Genomic DNA, 18,397 nt, shown 5'->3' on the forward strand with positions numbered 1-18,397 from the left:
CTGCTGCTGCTTATCCTTTATAACAGAGCCTGTATCATGCAACAGGGAGATCTGTTTTTGGTGCCCTTTTCAGCTTGAAGAGGTTCATGTCTTATGTCCCCAAAGAATGCCATTACCTCCAAAAGGGCTTCTTCAAGAAGGAAGGAGAGAACCAGAGGTAGCATGTAGCTATCTAGTGGTTACTTAGCTGGAAGGAGGGATGTCTTTTACTTGGTTTCTGTACTCTGTACCAGGGGTACTTACTGCTTTTAAAATTGAATACAAACACTCTCTATTTCTGCATTATGAATGTTGTCTTCTACACAGTGTAAAATCCTCAACAGAAAGGACAAAGGTAAATTCATCCTAAAACACTGTAACTTCATGGTGAAGGTGCTTCTACAGAAAGACAAAGGTTTGAATACTTCAGAGGTTTCAACCATATCAGTTAGGGCTATTCTTATCCAGACATTGAGACTAGACACGAGGAATGCAGATCTCAAATACCAAAATGATAGGCAACTCCCTAATTTTCCTGAATAAAGTAACCTAGACAGCATTATTTAGCTGCAATATGTTGTACGTATCTAGCCAAGCTTTTGAACATTGTTGTTAGTAACCTGAACAATTTTAACACAGTAACAAGACATCAGAGTAAAGGACTGATACAGTCCTTCACCAGCCCTTCTGAATGATTGTAACCTCCAGTGTGACACCCAGCAGCAGAACCGGTTACATACATTCTGCAATGATCTAGTTGATATAACATTTTGATATGATTTTTCATTCAAAATGAAATGACACCAAAGTCAGTTAGAGGTCTGTGGTGGACCTTTTCTCACAGACTACCCTAAAACAGGAACTAGTCCTAAAAACAGGAATTAGTCCTAAAACAGGACTAATAATTCAAAGATGTTACTATAAACTAGACACAATCGTATTCTAAAACAGATAAAACTCAATGGTGCTGAGTAAAGCTTAACAGAAATAAAAGAGCTTATAAACAAATCAGCCATTGGTGGGACGGATTCATCTTTCCAAGTCTGCCCTCAGACCAGAAACCCTCACCACAGTCACATCTGGCTCCTTAAGTCCCTTTCTTTCCATCACCTCAAAAGGCTGACAATTTGTCTCTCCACCAGTTTTCTCAGCTGTTCCCCAGTCTTTGCTCCTGCTGTAGGCTTCCTGCCAGCTAGTCCATCTTCTTTTCTACCTGACCACCCATGTGCTCTGGAGGCTTTCTCCCAGCGCACTCATTATGGTTTCACTTGGTCTATAGCAAGCAAGTCAGCACAAGAAAAACAGTGTCTTCTACTCTACTGCTTCAGTTTTAACCATACAGCAAACAGCCAATCAGGAAGACAAATAAGCATCTCCACTTAGGCACTGTCTTTCAAGCTACATTTACCCACGTCCATAATACACAATACTTCTGATAATAAAGTTTTGTCCTGGGAGTCTAGGGAGTACAACCCAGTACTGGACATACAGACATCTGAGTCACATGTATAGCAACAGACAACTAGACAACTAGAGGAATATCAGTCAGTGGATAACTGTAAGGAGAACATTTGTCTAGAAGAAAATCTATTGCAAGTATCAGAGGAGCAACAACATCCTTAAGGTACAATTCACAATACTAAGATACACAATTCACAATACTAAGTGTTCGGAAAGCATCACACAAGATTCGCCAGCATGCCTCAGGTCCCTCATACTGCCCTAGTGATACAAAAGAACCACAAATATGACAAAATTCACCCATTAAGCTACCTAAACAGCTGTCCTAAGTCACCAGTGAATTTCACCCCTTATGCACAAAACATGCATGAAGGCGTTGAGGCAGTGCACACAAGCCATTTACCATAGCTTTTAAAAAAGTACTATATTATCTCTCCTCAGAATAAATCAATTCCACAGCCCAGGGACCAGGCAGAGCCAGAAGCCTATGTTAAGGGTCGAGGGACCGAGGTAATAACTCCTCGAATTCCTTAATGATCCCCTTTGTCTTGCTAGAGACAGAAGGGGTTTAAGGGGAATGAAAAAAAAAATTCACACCTCAGTCTGCATCTGGGAAACTGAAACAAACTTTTAATAGACAACAAATCCACACAACTATACACTACTATATATATATATGTGTGCACAACCGAGAAAAGGGAAAAAAACTTAGAAGAGAGGACTCGGATAACCAGGTGCAGAGTGGGAGAGGAGAAAAAAAGTTTTTAACAGTCTTGTTGAAGGTCAGACCTCTTGGCACGCACACAGCAACGAGGTGGGAGTGAAAGCCTTGCAGCTGCTTCCAGACAAAGTGAAATTCTTCTCGCAGCGAGATGGGGCGGGAAGAAACACCTGCGCAGCAAGAAAACTGCAGGAAAACTCCCTGCACGGAATAGCTGGGAGTCCGGATATCTCACCCGATTTCAGACTCACGGCAGTAATAGTTCACAGTCTGTGATCCTCAGCGATCTGGGGGTGCAGGCCGTCAGGTCTCAGGCCTAGTCGTTCGATAGGTCGGGCCCAGCCGGGCCTGGTCGTCAGCCAGCAGATTCGCGGCAGTCCTCCCTCCGTGCAGCCGTCCGGAAGTCAGAGAGAGAGAGACACTCCCCGAGCTGCTGCTTTTAAAGGTTCTTGACGTAACGTTGCGTTCACCTGACCCCCTTAACCAGTTAAATGTGGAGTTATCTAACTGCATGGAATAATTCTATTTGTCCATTTCCCAAAACAAGGAAGCTTCAGCTCAAACCAGAACAGCCTGTCACATACTGATGCAGGGTGGTGTTAGCATTGCTGCGCTTGCTAAGAGATCCCAGCTGAACGCTAGAAGCCAAAAGAACGAACCTGACCGCACTCTCTGTCTACAAGTCGCTCCACTCACTCTCCAGAACCAGGCATACTGCTACCCATACAGAACTATGGCGTCACATTTGATTAAATTTGTCCATTACTAAGAGCTTCTTTTCTCCTTGATTAGTTTACATTCTCAAAGATGCACGTGTGGCACATGCATTAGACTATATGGAGCCCTGTTCAGGGTTTGTCACCTTTTGGTTCATTTTCCCGACAGAAAACATGGCGAAACTAGACACAAGACTTAGAAGCTCTTCCAGAGCAAACAGAAATTATGAGTTATCCAAAGAAAATAAGATACCTGGAGACACTGATTACACTTAAGCTGCATTTCTAACTCAGTGCCTCAAAGACATAAAATCTTTAGACTAAGGCTTTCCAGGACCGTCCTGCACATTTTATTTGTGTTCTTTTCACAAAACAAAAGGAAACAGACCTGGAGATCAGGGAAGAGGATGACCACTAATGAAAGTTCAGCCGTATACATAAACACATCAGTACCACCTGAAAGCAGGCCACTGCTAACACTGGGTTTCCTGCTTCTTAAAGTCATACCCTTTCCCAAAGTCCAGGCACATGTGTGGCACAGGTTATATCCTACATCACAACACTGGTGCTAACAGTGCTTCTGCCGGGGCAAGGCCGCTGAGAAGGGCAGGCTCATCCAAGAAGGATGAGTCTAACTAGCAACTTGAGAGACTCAGTGGCTCCTTCATTCAGCTGGGCTTCAGAACAGCTACTCCTCCACATGCAGAAATCAAGATTCATTCTCTAGTGAGACATTCTCTCACTTCTGATTTAGTACAAATTCGTAGACAAGTAGGAGCAGCAATTCAGCATCACAAATGAAAAGAAGTTCAGTTTGTTTTAACTATATGGTAGACATCAAATTAATAACTTCAGTTTCTGAGTGAAATTTTTTAAACAAAAATAAATTATCATGCCTTTTCATCTACTAAATCCAAAAATACTCAATTACTTTATTTATCTACCTGGAGTGTTTTCTGGTTCCGTAACAAATTCCTTCCGGCAAGCAAGCATTCATGATTAGATATATTTTTAAGTAGCTTTTTTATTTTGTTCAGGGACTTAAAATTTAATATAAAGTTTATTGGTTTATATTTTGAAGAACATTAAACTATGCTCACATTCAAAAGCACCCTTAAATCATTTAGATTACCTTATTGTGTCATCAATGTAAAAAAAACTTAGTAATTACAAAAATATCAAAAACATCTGAATTTCAAAAGTATTTTTAGTTTTAGGGTATAAACTGTGTCTCATGGTAGCCTCTGTCTACAAAGGCTTTCTCTAGAGGACCAGTCCAACACCTGAAACCTTAAACATGGGCTGTGATACAATGGTCACCAAATCAATTCATGTTCCCTATGACAGAAATAGCAAACAGGCAGTGATGCTGAACTGATGTCTGCCTGCCATATCTGTCAGTGAATACAATATGTTTGCACAGGTTTATTTGTTCTCCAAGGGCTAGCAATGAGTAGGAGGGTCAGGATCAGTCTTATAATAAAATACCCTTAGGGATTTCTTTCAGCCACCCTCAGGGTATAGCAGTTTTTAGCCTCATAGGCTTGACAAAATCCTTTTGGAGACTGATATACCACCCTTTACTTCTCTCCTCATACCTAGCTATTGCAACACAAATGGATCTGCAGGCTCATTCACATGTGCATGTGCTCAGGTGAGGCACACATCACCATAGTATCAGAATGCCCAGCAAAACGAAAAAGAAAAAGCAGAGTTCTTGCTCCTTTTCAGAAGACAAGATAAATGGAATATAAGTATGTGCACAGCTAGAAACTACACAGAACTCATATTCCTGTGTGCAGCCAAAAAAAAATGAGCTTTGTATTTAATAAACACTGAGAGTGCTTACCTGGTTTAGCTCTTGGACTTTCTGACCAGACTGATGAAACTTGAACAGTCAGCTAAGATAAAGGGAGCAGATGTGTCTTCAAACCTGTCTGGTTCCCCATGCCCTGCCTCTGCCTGTTTTCCTTGCTGATGATTTGGGATTTCTCATTTGTACCATATTCCTGAAGTAAGTACAACAAGCCTAGAGACGGCCTATCAGAGTCAGCTGTTTATATCTCTGCTGGAGATCAGACTGATCATTAAAAGATTTTTCACACGTCGATGTCTTCCCCACCTTTTTCTTTTCTTTTACAATAGCTTTCAGAAAATGAGATGAGTTTAAAAGTTGGTGCAAATGATGCATAATATGACTAAGTCAATAGGAAAGTAAAGATTTTTTTAAAACATAGATTATCGATCTTTGAAACTGTAAGGGCTGCTTCAAAGTCATGAGGGGCTTTTTGTGTCAATATGCCAGTAAGGACTTTTATAAATGAAGATTAATGATGCTAGGGATAATTATCGCTGAAGAAACTCACATATTTCTCAGCATTTGGAAACTCTATGCAAAGGTGAACAGTGTCAGGTTTTCCTTGACTTCACCTTAGCTCCACTTCTGCTATCAGAGTAAGGAGATTTTCTTAGACAATGGGAAGTTGAACTCCCAGTTTCTTTGGAAAATCAATAGTAGCTGAGCTGCATAACTCTGGTTCATGCTCTTTAAAATAATCCCCATACACAGTGAGTGCAGCTGATTTGCAGATCTACTAAATCCACAAGCCTAAATCTTTCTGATTATTTTTTCTTTCCAAAATAATCTGAACATGCACAATAGTTGCTTTACTAAATTAAATACTCAGGTTGTGCTTCTTACATATTGTTCCTGGCAAGACTTCATATATTTTGCTAAAGAGGTGAAAAGCCACAACATAAAGAAGAAGAATCAAAGCTTTTTGTAAATTTGCAGGAACGTAAAGAAGTCCCTACAGCTAATAACCTGATTTTGCTTGTGGCTCATGCATATTTTTTTATTCTTATTTAAAAACTTCAAATCCAAGATTTCTCAAGTTAATTCTGCTCTAAGGCTGGGGCTCAAGCACCAAATACTGTCCAGATAATTAACGGTGTAGCTCTGCTGGGGTTTCCCTTGCATGAATATATCTGGAAAGCAACAATTGATGGGGGATAATTTGATTCTCAGTTATGAAGCCCCAATTCCCCAGATAGTCTTCAGGATTATAATTTGTTTCCATGAAATATTTGGTGACAGGTTTTACTTATCATTTTTTTCAAAAACAGTAGCAAGCATACTTTGGCAAACCACATCAAACACAGATTGAGCGGCTTTTGTGGATGGAATCAAAATGATCTGGAGATGGGTTTTTGGATTTTTGAAGAAAGATAACCGAAGACATAAGAATTCTGAATCTAGGCTAGGATATCTTGGCTCTTTTCCAATAGACAATTAAACCGGCAAACCAGCACAAATCCATATTATTGTCTGGAGCAGGAAAACAGGCTGAGCAAAGGGTGACAGCATGGTTCCTGTCTGGCACAATGCCCATCTGTGGTGGCCTGCAGGACCACATCAGAATCTGTTTTGTCTGCAGCCAAATTACAGCTCACTAAAGACTTCAGAAAGTGCCTCTGCATCCTGAAGTCTTTAACCAATGAGGTATTTTAAAGAAAGGTATCTTCGCATAGCAGAAAAATAGGTAGCAGCTAGATATATAAAATACCTGCTCATGAAATCCTATCAGAGGAAACATAATAAAATGTACATGAACATACAGACGTTGATTGGTGTTATTAGAATCCTTCCGCAGTGTTTAATTCATAGCTCTTGGTAATATTCATGTTCTATCCTTACTTTACCCAAGTTGTTAGAGTTTATTCCGAACTTGAATAAGCAGATAAACAGCCCACAGACAGTATATGAAGATGAGAAATGGACTTCAAAATCATATACTGAAGATCACATTTAAGTTGTATTAGCCTCTAAGAAGGTACTAGTACATGACCCCGGATAGCTTTTTTCTTGCATTAGGGATTTACATAAACACACACACACAAAAAAAGAGAAACCTTTTTACAAGATTCAGTAAACCATCACAACTTCTGCTGGTGTGTATACGTTTTAAGGGCTGGAACAACCAAGAGGAAATAAATCTCACTCTGTCACAAGCTACTAAATTTTCTGGTCTGGTGTTAGGAATTAAACATAGAAAATAGACAAAACTGCAAAGCAACGGTCTTTTTTTGTTGATGGAAAAATCACATTTAACATACATTATCCATGAAGTTACCCTTAACAGATAACTGTACACAGTAGCAGCATACATATTAATAAAAATTATTACTTTCTAAGTTCATTCCAGGAACTCATTTGTAGCACATATGTGTTATCTGATACATCTATTTTTATGAGACAAGGAGTATTTATTATTCAACTCTTCCACTTTAACACCTTTTTTTACTATCTTTTCAACTGTACCATCACTATAAAATTATCTGAAACAAGATATTGCTAAAAATGGGATTGAAATACTTAAATTCTCAAGAATTTAATAGAAGTTTATCCATTGAAAACTCCATTCCTTTAATAGTGATTAGTGGACCAGTACCAGGAGACTCGAATATGCATAAGGAAAAAAGTTCGCATAGACTGGACAATTCTGAATTTGTTGACATATGCCTCAGATGCAACATAGAACAGAACAGAATTTCTTACCTTTATGATGATTTGCCCCAGATGCTAATTTCCCCCACAGTGTTACAACAAATATTATTATTAGCAGTTTTCCTTTTGTTGCTTTCTGTAAGTATCTCTTATTCATCCTGAAAACAGAAACACACAAAAATATAAGTATTTAATTTAAGACTTCTTTAAAACCTTTTTGTCTTAATTTAAGGAGAATTCCAGAAGTTTTTGTAAGTGTCAGGCTGACAATCCTTAAGTCTTAAATTCTGCTTAGCTCTAAATTAGGTACCTTTAGAGCATCAGTATATAGAGAGTATCAGCATAACCTCCCTCCCCAGTCTGCCAGTGTTCCTCCACTCTGGTCAGTGCCAGGGGAATTCAACATCTCCACTCATCACATTTCTGTCAAGGCCCAAGCATGCTCATAACCATGGCATACTTCAAAGCTGGCAAGAAGGATGAATCCATGCACCTATGCAGCAGGTTTTGATGAACAGAGCAGTTCTACTAGCATGTTTGGAGCCAGTCATGATCAACATAGTCCTTTCTGACCACGTAGCAGAGTTTTTAGCTTTTGGGATTGCAACTCTTTTTTGATTTTGCCCACAAGTAATAAGGAGATAACAGATTTTAATAGATCTCACACACACACACCAACCCCTGCACTAAGAAAACCTATTAGGAAGACATGAGTGGTTTGGAAACAGGGACTCAAGCAGGAGAGATTCACTAGTCTCTCTCCTGTCTATCTTTGGGTAATGAAAAGGTTTGATTTACTGCACCAAGGGAATTGCACACAGCTACCTTCATCTTGCTCAGTGATGTTTTCACTGCAGCAGCAAGCCACTGTGGTACTTCGAGCACAAGGTAACACATGACTTATTTCTCAGTAACCTCCTCCAAAGACAAAATACCCCTCCACCTGACAAAAAGACAAGTTCCAGAATGTAGCATCTAGTGCTTAAGGATCACACTTGTGCAGAGAGTGGCAAGAGGTATAACAATGAAACCTTCTCTCGCTTTTCATTCTCTGTAGAAGAACCCTAGGGAGCTGGCTAAGAAACAGCTCTATGCGATGGTCACGTTTCTTCTGATAGGTCAACAGGATGATGATGCCTATTTCAAATCACTTATATTAGAAAAGATGCAAATTGGATCAACCGAACAAAACGATTACTGATTTGTAATGCCTGGCAATAGGGTGCCTTTCTGAGCAGAAAAAAACTGCATTGATTCAGCATGGTCTCACATTTGTCTCCTATTACGTTCATATGAAGCCCAAAATAATGTAAGAACATCCCTCTTGCTCTGTTCATGTGCAGGGCTATCTTGGGCAACAACTCTGTGAAAGGCAGTCTGCTCTAATACAGACTTAGGCAGCAGCCTGTTCAAAATTCCAAATCTCTTTTCATTTCTACAAAGCAATTTCTTTCCTCTGAGCAAATGGCTTTCTAACAGAACACCAGAACACCACACACTGGTAAGGCAACCCCACACACACCCCACAACTCCACTCATGATTTCCAGACTTGTAACCAGTCCACTTCCCCCAAAACTGCCAATCTTGCTCTCCCAGAGACTGATGAGATATTTTTAAGCGCTGGCAAGTTTCTTTATCAGGCTGCGTGAAACAAAACACTACAACACAAGTTAAGAACCCCTTGAGGAGTGTACCAAACCCTTCTAAACCTGAATTCAGAGCAAACAGGACTCAGCATCCTTTGACAGAAGTCACACATCCTCAGTGGGTTTCCAGGTTCAAATGTTACACTGATCGGGGAAAAAGAGAGAGGAGTAAGCAAGTGCTGTATCTAGGATGGTAGATATGCCCCTGAAAGTCTGACTGATTAATAATCACAGTGGAGGTCACGGTGTGCTGTGAACCACTCCAAGCTCTGCCTTCTTGCACTGATTCCAGTGCCTTTGGAGTGTAAACTGCATATTCATCATCAGTTCCAGGTTTATGAAGCACTCAATGCTAAAGGGAAATTTATTATTTGTCACTGTAAATAAGAATGAAAAAACCAAAATAAAATGGAATGCACATTCAGCATATGCTCTTTCAGAGCTATGTCTGTGAACAGAATATGAATTAACTCTTTAAATCCTGGAATCTCATAGTGGACCTGTTATGATGCTGGTGCCAAGTCATCTCTCATTAAAATCAAATCTTTCTTCCTCACCTATCCAACACTGCTCAAAACCCAGTGGGACTTGTACCATTAAGTAAAGTTGAATCTAACACAGTTCCTTCCTGTACTCTGTTGATGCCAGATTCACTCACTGTGCTGCAAGGCTGGCAGTAAACGCACAGCAGAAAATGTAAATACATAGGAAAAAACGATAGCAGCAGGGTGAAAAAGAGAAAACCAACCTATCTGTCTGTGAACAGCAGCCCCTTAGGGTAGGTGGCAGAGTGAAGATACAAACCTCTGCCCACAGCCCAGCACACCGCAGAAGAGTAAACCACCACTGAACATAGAACTGTTCTGCAAAGCAAAGGAGAAAACAACTCTGACACAGAAAATCTGGGCTCAATGCCATTGCCAGGTTTTCCAATCATGAGGGAAACAATACACCATTTCTGTACCATAAGCCTATTACGCTATTCTGCATTACTTATTTGTGGTGTTCACCTTTAGAAGGGCAAAAATAATAGCTTTGTCTTACAGCAGCCCCATAACAGGCACAATTAACAGAAAAGTCAGTGCAGGTAGTAGGTCTAGCTTGGGACTAATAGTTCAGAGGCCACCATCAGAAGTACAAAACAAATATCTCAGCAGTTAAAACTCTCATAACATACAGCAGCTCAAATAAGAAAAAGTTGGAAGATGATGTTCAGTTTCAAACTACTTATGAAGTATAACACTAGACCTGCAGTTGTGTGCATTGGCCACTCTCAATGGTAAGTCCAAGGACAGAGAATTGGCTGCCTGAGCACAAAAAAGGCACGATGCACTCTGCGACCAGCAGTCCGGCTACACACAAAGAAACCACACTGTAGCAACACAGGCCTAAAAACAAAACTTGAAGGGTTTGCAGTCCAAGAAACTCAGGGGGTTGAGATGAATGCATCTCATCAAAGCAGGCAAACACCTAGGTAACCAGAAGAGGCCGTGAGATATGCTCAATATCAGAAACTGTGATGCTTGTTATTTCTTGTGGATTTGCAAAACAACTCATGATATAGCACCGAGAAGATACTGGAACAAGATAGCATTTGACCTCAGCTCTGAAACATAACTATTAGCCTCTTGCAACCCTGATCCATGTCAAGTAAGTGCATTCAGGAAAATAAATTCAGTCCATTACCGTACTGTTATTACACTAACATAAAAGGCTGTGTTAAATAGAACAAATGAGGTCCGAAATGAGGTTTACTTTTACTAAAGGTGATGCAGAGATCCACAGACAAACTACAGCTATTAACCTGAATGGTTTTCTCCGTGAGACATTTTCCTCTACTATTTACCCTCTTTTCTGCAGAATCTCTTCCTTGCTGTGATTCTTACAGGCTTCAATAATGCCACATAAACCAAAGCTGATTGAAATTGAGAACATTGAGAAAATGAGCCATGCTATAGGACATGCCTCCATTTGAAAATCAATTTTACACAAAAATACAACCTTCCCACGTAACAAAAATTTCCTTCAGTTTCTAACCCAAACATATCGGAAATAAACAGAAGGAAATAATTGGAAGGAATTCTAACCACTTTCATGCAAAAGATGATATTAAAGGTTGCCATGTTTGAGTTCATTTTTCAATATGCTTAGAGGCAAGGTAAAAGAAAGATGGCTCCTTTTGTGGTTCCAGGGACACATTCAAAATAAAACAAAAAACCTGTCACCCACATAATTCAGACAGGCCAGTGGCTGAGTGTGAGATGACTCTGCTGTGACCAGCTCTTCACTAACACTGTTACACAATGAAGAAATTCATAGGACTTGTTACTTTTGCTTCCTCATATCATGGACTCAAGAATTTCGGTGACTAGTGACAAAAATAGGTTAAAAATTACAGGATTTTTTTTCAGAGTGAAACCACATCTGATGTTGCAAAGAAGTTTCACGAACCACTGTGTCAGCAGAAATCCTTCTCCCTGGCCTCCACGGCTCATCAGAAGCAAACTGTGAATATCTAACACACTCCTCACTGCTGCTTCACCTCACTGTCAGTCCCCTCCCAACAGCAGATGTCACCCAGCTATTGGATTGTACTGAAACTGCCATGCGTAGATGTATATTTTCAATTTCACTCCAGCAATGTAGCTTCCATAAGCTTTTGAGTTTCTACTTTCTTCCTTCTTTGCTTCTGGACTTGAGATTAGCTACCTTTCCAACAGTTCAGAAATAGAGGAGAATCACATGGGAATTACCTGACATTGTACGGCCAGTTATAAATTGCCTGCTTTCCTATTTTAAGTGAAGTGTAACCTCATGTAATCTTTATTGTTGAGGATAAAAAAATGTAAGGAAATAATAGCTTTCATTCTTCCCTTAAGAGCTTATACATAAATAAAATTCTCATCTGTTTCTAGGAGTAACAGCATTTTTCTCTGTTACTTCTTTTCTTTCCAAACATCAGCTTCTGTGAAGCTGTTCAAAATTCATTCATTCCCGCTTTACATATGTAGAAACATTCAGTGTCAGTAAGATCCATTTGTCTTCTGCAAACACATACACCCTGTGAATGCAAGTGTTGATAATGAGAAGCATACACCTATTTCTCTACTGAATCCTGATGAAATGTTTAAGAGACAAAAATCTGATAGAAAATTAGTCCCACATTCTCTTACTTTTCTTTTTACAACAAATATTTTATCTGCTACTTCAGAGAAACCCTAAACAAGTAGCAGAAATCCCTTCTGACCCCACTTCTCTTGTACGGAAATAATGCAGCCATTTAAATTATGTTCCACACTGTGTTGAATCTTACATTATTTATCAGTTGTGTGAGTTTCTACATCCTACGCAATGCAGGTATTTGCGGTTTTATTTAGCCTTTCCTGTGTAAGCTCATGCAGATTTAAAAATGCTCCTATGGTGAATAAGGTCACTTTGTAAAAGAACACTGATGTGACCCCCGTGTGTTTGCATGTATATAAATTCCCTCTATGACATTCCTGTCATGTTTGCTCAGTGAACAAGTAATTTGCCACTCTCATTACTTCAGGTACAAGGTAGCCTGTGAAAATCAATCTTCTTTCTGCTTCATACATCACAGCCTGTAACAGACACAAAGTGCATTCTGATTCTAAAAATGAAGCCGGGGGAAGAACACAGGCCTGTTGGCATAAGCTACCTTCTTTGAACTAGGTGGCCAAGGAAAGAAGAGAATAGGCATTTAGCCTAACAAAGTACACAGGTCTTATGTAGGAGTCACACAGGAAATCTCTGCATGCAAAGCAAAAATAGCTGGGCTTTTTTTTTTTTCCCCAAAAAGGTGTTTGTTGCCAGTGTGGATCTTTTAACAGCAGAATAAGTAGCCCTAGAGAGCTTAGCCCTGCTATTGAGAAATATTCAGAAACAGTTAAAGTATTGTTGGCAGATCAATACAGTAAGGTTGTCACTCTTACTTGCAGCTGAAGTGCACCAGTGGAAGCAGATTGAAGAATTTCAGGCCTAATGCCACCAGGAGGGCTTTTGAAAGACTACCGTGCTAAGAATTGAGACACTGAGGCAAATAAATTTTATTTTGCAAAAGTACTTAAGCATATAATTGACATGCATGCCCATACTTGTCTTTCATTTAAATCAGTGTGAATTAAGCATATACTTAAATTTAAGCACATACTTTACCAAACAGATGTATGTACACAACATGAGTTCTTGAAAAATGATTAATGAGTGATCTTAGAGAACAGATGGTTTCAAGAAAAGAAAGTATCTTAAATATCTGAAAAGTAAAAAGTTATGGAACACATGAAAATTTTCCTTTACATACTGCAGTTAGTTTCCCAGTAGCAGGAAACTGGAGACAGATGCACGTACAGGTAATTACATTTGCCAACAGTATCTCATAGCACTTGGACATGAAATTTACATATATATTATTGTTTCCAAAACCTAATAAGCATGGATGCTTAAATTGCCAGAGGCACAAAATGCTTTATCCACCCGGCTTCATGCCACCTCTAAGCCAGAAGCTCTGAGAGATTTTGGGGGAAACTTTTTTCTTCCAAGAGTGTATATATATATATATGGTTGTGATGCTATCGCCTTGAAAACCCAGGTGATACTGATGAATGGCCTTCCCTCTAAACTGCTATCCATGTTAATCTCCCCTGCTTCCAGGTTAACACCAGTTCTTTGTAGGCAAAATTGATCGTAATTTTCACCTTCATTAATTTTCAGATGCAACAACTAACTGAAAGCAATAAAGCAAGCAAGGAAAGAGTAAACATGAAATGCACTGTTCTCCTAACCAGCTTCAATGCAAATGGTATGGATGTATTTAACTGTGCATATATTCAATTTCTTTCTTGGTAATTTCAACAGGACAAGCAAAAGAGTGTTCACCTGACACATTACTAAGTACACAGAAAGAAAATGTCATCAAATTTTGTAGGGTTGGATTCTGCACTTTTAGGTATTTATGAAAATATAAGGGTAATAATCTAGCATTAGACCTGCACACGCTATTTGCTGTGTTTTTAAGTGCTAACATAAAACATTGCAGAATATTTAAACATCCGAGATACTCTAATATTTTTAATCTGCCCAATGACTTCCTACACCCTTGTGAAATAAGCTGTCACAGTTAAGTGTTCAGTATTAGAAGATACTTAGGCTCCAATTCACATAATTTTCCCTGATATTATTATGCCACTTTAAACTCTTTCTTTCCCAGTTTCCCATGCTTAAGGGAGCTTTACGTTGTAGGGGGTACTATCTATTCACTTAATCATCACAGCAGTAGTATTTGCTCATATCTTATATGTGATCCTCTTGCAGATGGTTATTTAAATTTTCTTTATGCATATCTCACAAACCAATGAAAAGTTTAACTGGAAAATAAAAGGGTAACAGTTCAATGGGCTTTGAACAAAGTGTCTCACTGAGACCTGAATCACTAGGTATACTGTGGTTTCATAAAGGCCATTGCAGTGGCAGAGATAAGCCTCCAAATCTGTCAAGGCAGAGAAAGCATCAAATATTACGGAAAATGGCAACAGAAGTACCCATATTTAAAAGCAAGGACAGAAATGATCTGGGCAACTGTAAACCTATTAGTCTGACCTCTTCGGTTTGCAGGAGCTTAGAGCAGGCTTTGAAGAAAAAGATAAATTAAAGAGAGAGAAGTAAATAGAACGTAGGATAAAACGTAGCAGTGTTACCACGGGTACATTGTGCCAGACTAACTTGACAGCTTTTTTGATAAGATAACTGATTTTCCAGACAAAGAAATGAAGTAGATATAACTTGTCTGGATTTAGATAAAGCATTTTCTACAGTGTCACTTCAGAACTTACCTATTAAGCTGAAGACTCTGTGGATTACTACATGAATTGAAAGGTGGATCCAGGTGTGATAAGAGCAAATACTACTGAAAGGGAGTATCAGGGATTAACAGCACTTCTGCTACAAGGTGGGAACTGATCATTTGAAACAACACATGTAAAAACAATTAGTTTGTTTTAGCTGATCACCAAGAGCACATCAGTATCAATATGGCACGAGAAGGCTGTGAAAAAGGCAAACCCTATAAATTACTAAATGATATATTCCTGACAGAAGGACATGCATGTTTTCCTAAATTATCATTCAGAATAATACATACAACTCTGGCCAACTACCTTCACAAAAGAAAAACTGAATGCACAAAACTTAAGGGGACAGTCTTCTATGATGGCCACAGGAATGAAGACTCTACCACAGGAGGACTTTGAAAGAGCTGGCTTGTGGAGGAAAGTAAAGGCTGAGGGAAAACAGGAATGAAGGAAAGGCAATAAACAAAGTGAAGGCAAGATATACATCTGTAAGAAATTAATTAGATGATAAATGCCAGCAGGCAGAATCAGGATGCTCAGCTCAGTGATTTAGGAAGTCTCTTGCAGTCTCATCTTTACATCAATATTGTGATTCCTTTTTTTTTTACATTAGTACAGGAAGTCAAGTGCTAATTTTTTTTTTTACATAAAAAAACCTATAAGCATACTCTTTCCAAGTGCAGTAGTATAGTGGGGTTTTCCAAGTCATTTCACTCCCCTCAAAAAATCCAAAAGTCACAGCATTTCTCTCTGTGATGTCCTATGTGCAAAAAACTGTGAGGCTCCTCACTAACGACCTGAACTCACACTGGGTTCCATCAAAAAATTGGCCATGCTGATGAACATCTGATGAAGATTAATATTCCTCCTTATTTTTCAACATCTTCAAGGTTTAATTGCCATCTCTGTGCCAGAAAATTTAAGATTACGCAAACAGTCACATCCTGTATTTGTGGACCGTTCTAAAATCGCTTTTTGACTACTCTCAGTGAATTAGTCCTACTGATAAGCATGAGTGACCTTTCCATGATTAAGACTTCCTCATTTTTTAGGACTCACTCCATTTTCTATCACTCTTTCTTTAAGTGGAAAATCTTCCTATTGTCATCCTGGTTTTAACATTGACAACATGGAAACAAAACTGAGAAGCATCACACTTGTCAAGATACGAAGGAGCCTTGTTTTCCACTAAAGTCCAAATGTAGAAAAAACCAACTACGTACTTTCAAAAATTAAACATTCTAAGACAAAAACAGAAGACACAATACCTTTAGAAGTATTTTAAGTATTTAAGAGTGTGAATACATGAATTCAAAACTTTCTGTCATTATCAAAATCATTCAAAGTGGCTGCCACTCTTAAACACAAAGTCTTTCAAGCAATACTGGAAGGACTAATTCTGGAACTCTTACATGGATGTAAGAATATGGTTGAAGTGCTCCGATTATAGTACGTGGTCTTTCCAAGCCTGAAATTTATTATGTTCACAGGAACAATTTGGATTCTACAGCATGACTTCCCTACTGAAGGTTAAATTTCATTTTTCCGAAGTATTTTCTTGCAAATACTGTGACAGATCTGCAGATGGACAGGGAAGCAAGACTCAGACTAAGTTCCCCCCTGCTATTTTGTGACAATTATACATGTCAATAGGCAGAGTAGCACTTCTGACAAATAATAGGTCAGTCTGAGACCAATCTATGTTTTATACCTGACCCCTACACGTTTTGGCCACACTTCAAGGCAAGGGTTCAAGTGTAAATAAAAAATGATAGGTTGGTTAAGTCACAGAAGAATATGAAGGTTGCTTGTGCAATGACCAAAATAGCTCTAAGAGCTGACATAGCACACTAGGAAGACAGGAGAGTTGTCGGCTGGGAGTACACTCAGTTGAAACACAGCTTCAGACAGTCTTAATGTCAAATCCTAACACACGCTCATTCATCAGACACCACTTCCGGGGGAAAAAGAGCGAGACCAGAGTTAGAGCAGGCTCATCCAAAATATAGATCTGATACATAATTAAAATTTCTAGTCCTGAACTAGTGCATAGGAAAATACTTCTCTCACACTGAGAGATGCAAAGGAAAGGAAGCAAGGCTGCACAAAAAACCTGCAGCTACCAGCTGGGAAGTAGAACATGAAGTCCAGCAGCTAATGCAGATACAGAGCCTTGTACTCAGCAGAGGTACGCCCACGCAGGCACACAAAGAAAATCTGAATTTTTTACTTATTCATAGAAAAGTACAGAAGCTTTTCTGTCTATGAACAGGTTTTTATCAAATATTCACAGGATTTTTGGCCCTGGCATGCTATCTTATCTGTCACATGGACTATAATAACTAATACTCTCTTGAGAATCATGCTATATGCGACACAATATTGAAGGCTCCTCTCAGTCTCTATTTCCTCATCAGTGTTTGGAAGCAGCAAGTAATTATTAACAAACAGTTCATGCTGAAAAAAAATCCAACAAATTCTGGATATTCCTGTGATGGCTTGAAAGGAATAGATTCGAGTAGGGTCAGGATTTGCTTAATGGTGGCTGAAATATCTAAATGGCACACAGTCCTCCTTGAATAGTCAAACGAATTTTCCTGTCCCTTTTCAAACACCCTCTTTTGAAGGGTACCAGCAGCTATATCGGAGCCATATTGACTGTACAATCCCAATTTTCATCTGAGTGAGTGCACCTCCAGAAACAAGGCACTCACTTTGGCATGTACTATTCCAGCTTTGCAATGGCATTTTAATACGGCCAGGAGCTCATTAAATAGCCAGTCATAACCTGCACTTCCTAAAAGTCTATACCAAGCTTCCTACTCCATGATACATAGTTTGGGATTTGCAGGTAGAGCACAAAAGGAGGATGAATGACAAAACAATTTAATACATAGTGTTGTGTTTCTCTAGTATCCTGGATCACAGGCTCTTACAAGGTGCATTTATGTTAGCATTTGGGTTTTGAGGTGGACTTCACTTTTCAAACAAATTTTTGAGTTGTCTCCATTTTACTACGACCTGGATCACATAATCAGACTATTCTGGAGGACACAAAATCGGATGAAAATAAAGCAGAAGATGAGCCTGAGAATGCACCTAATGCACTCCAACAGTTTAGGGGACAAAGAGCTAGTCAAAAACAACCTTCTCCACTTCTCCAGGAATATAATGTGGACATCATACCTGCAGAGACAACAGTTTGGTTCTAAATCCCTTCTGTACTGATAAACTAATTGGTATTGTAGATACTGCCCCATAATCTCACGAGGAAGGAGATATTTCTCATCATTATTTTATACTTGGATAAGATGTCCTTTTGGTTGTGATTAATCTGAAAAGCATTTTCAGATCCTAAGCAAACCTCCACGGCATCTTGAAAGGGACCTGTGACTCAGAAGGCCCTCAAACAAGTTCTGATCTGCATTTCAGGGCCATTGTTCCTACCATGACACCACAGCAAACGAAAAGACAGCTTGTGTGCCAAAATCAGGGAACA

At 39.2% G+C, this 18,397-nt stretch overlaps 1 protein-coding gene across 1 annotated transcript in view; it reads right to left on the bottom strand.

The window, feature by feature from the left end:
• Positions 1–7,541, bottom strand: part of FAM19A2 (family with sequence similarity 19 (chemokine (C-C motif)-like), member A2) — a 54,090-nt gene extending 46,549 nt beyond the window's left edge. Inside the window, exon 1 of the mRNA XM_010144859.1 lies at positions 7,436–7,541. Coding sequence (XP_010143161.1) covers positions 7,436–7,541 — 106 coding nt within the window. The remainder of the gene's footprint in view (positions 1–7,435) is intronic.
• Positions 7,542–18,397: the final 10,856 nt, after the last annotated feature.

Source organism: Buceros rhinoceros, unplaced genomic scaffold (assembly GCF_000710305.1).
Source record: "Buceros rhinoceros silvestris isolate BGI_N320 unplaced genomic scaffold, ASM71030v1 scaffold2061, whole genome shotgun sequence".
In the NCBI taxonomy this organism is placed as follows: Eukaryota; Metazoa; Chordata; class Aves; order Bucerotiformes; family Bucerotidae; genus Buceros; species Buceros rhinoceros.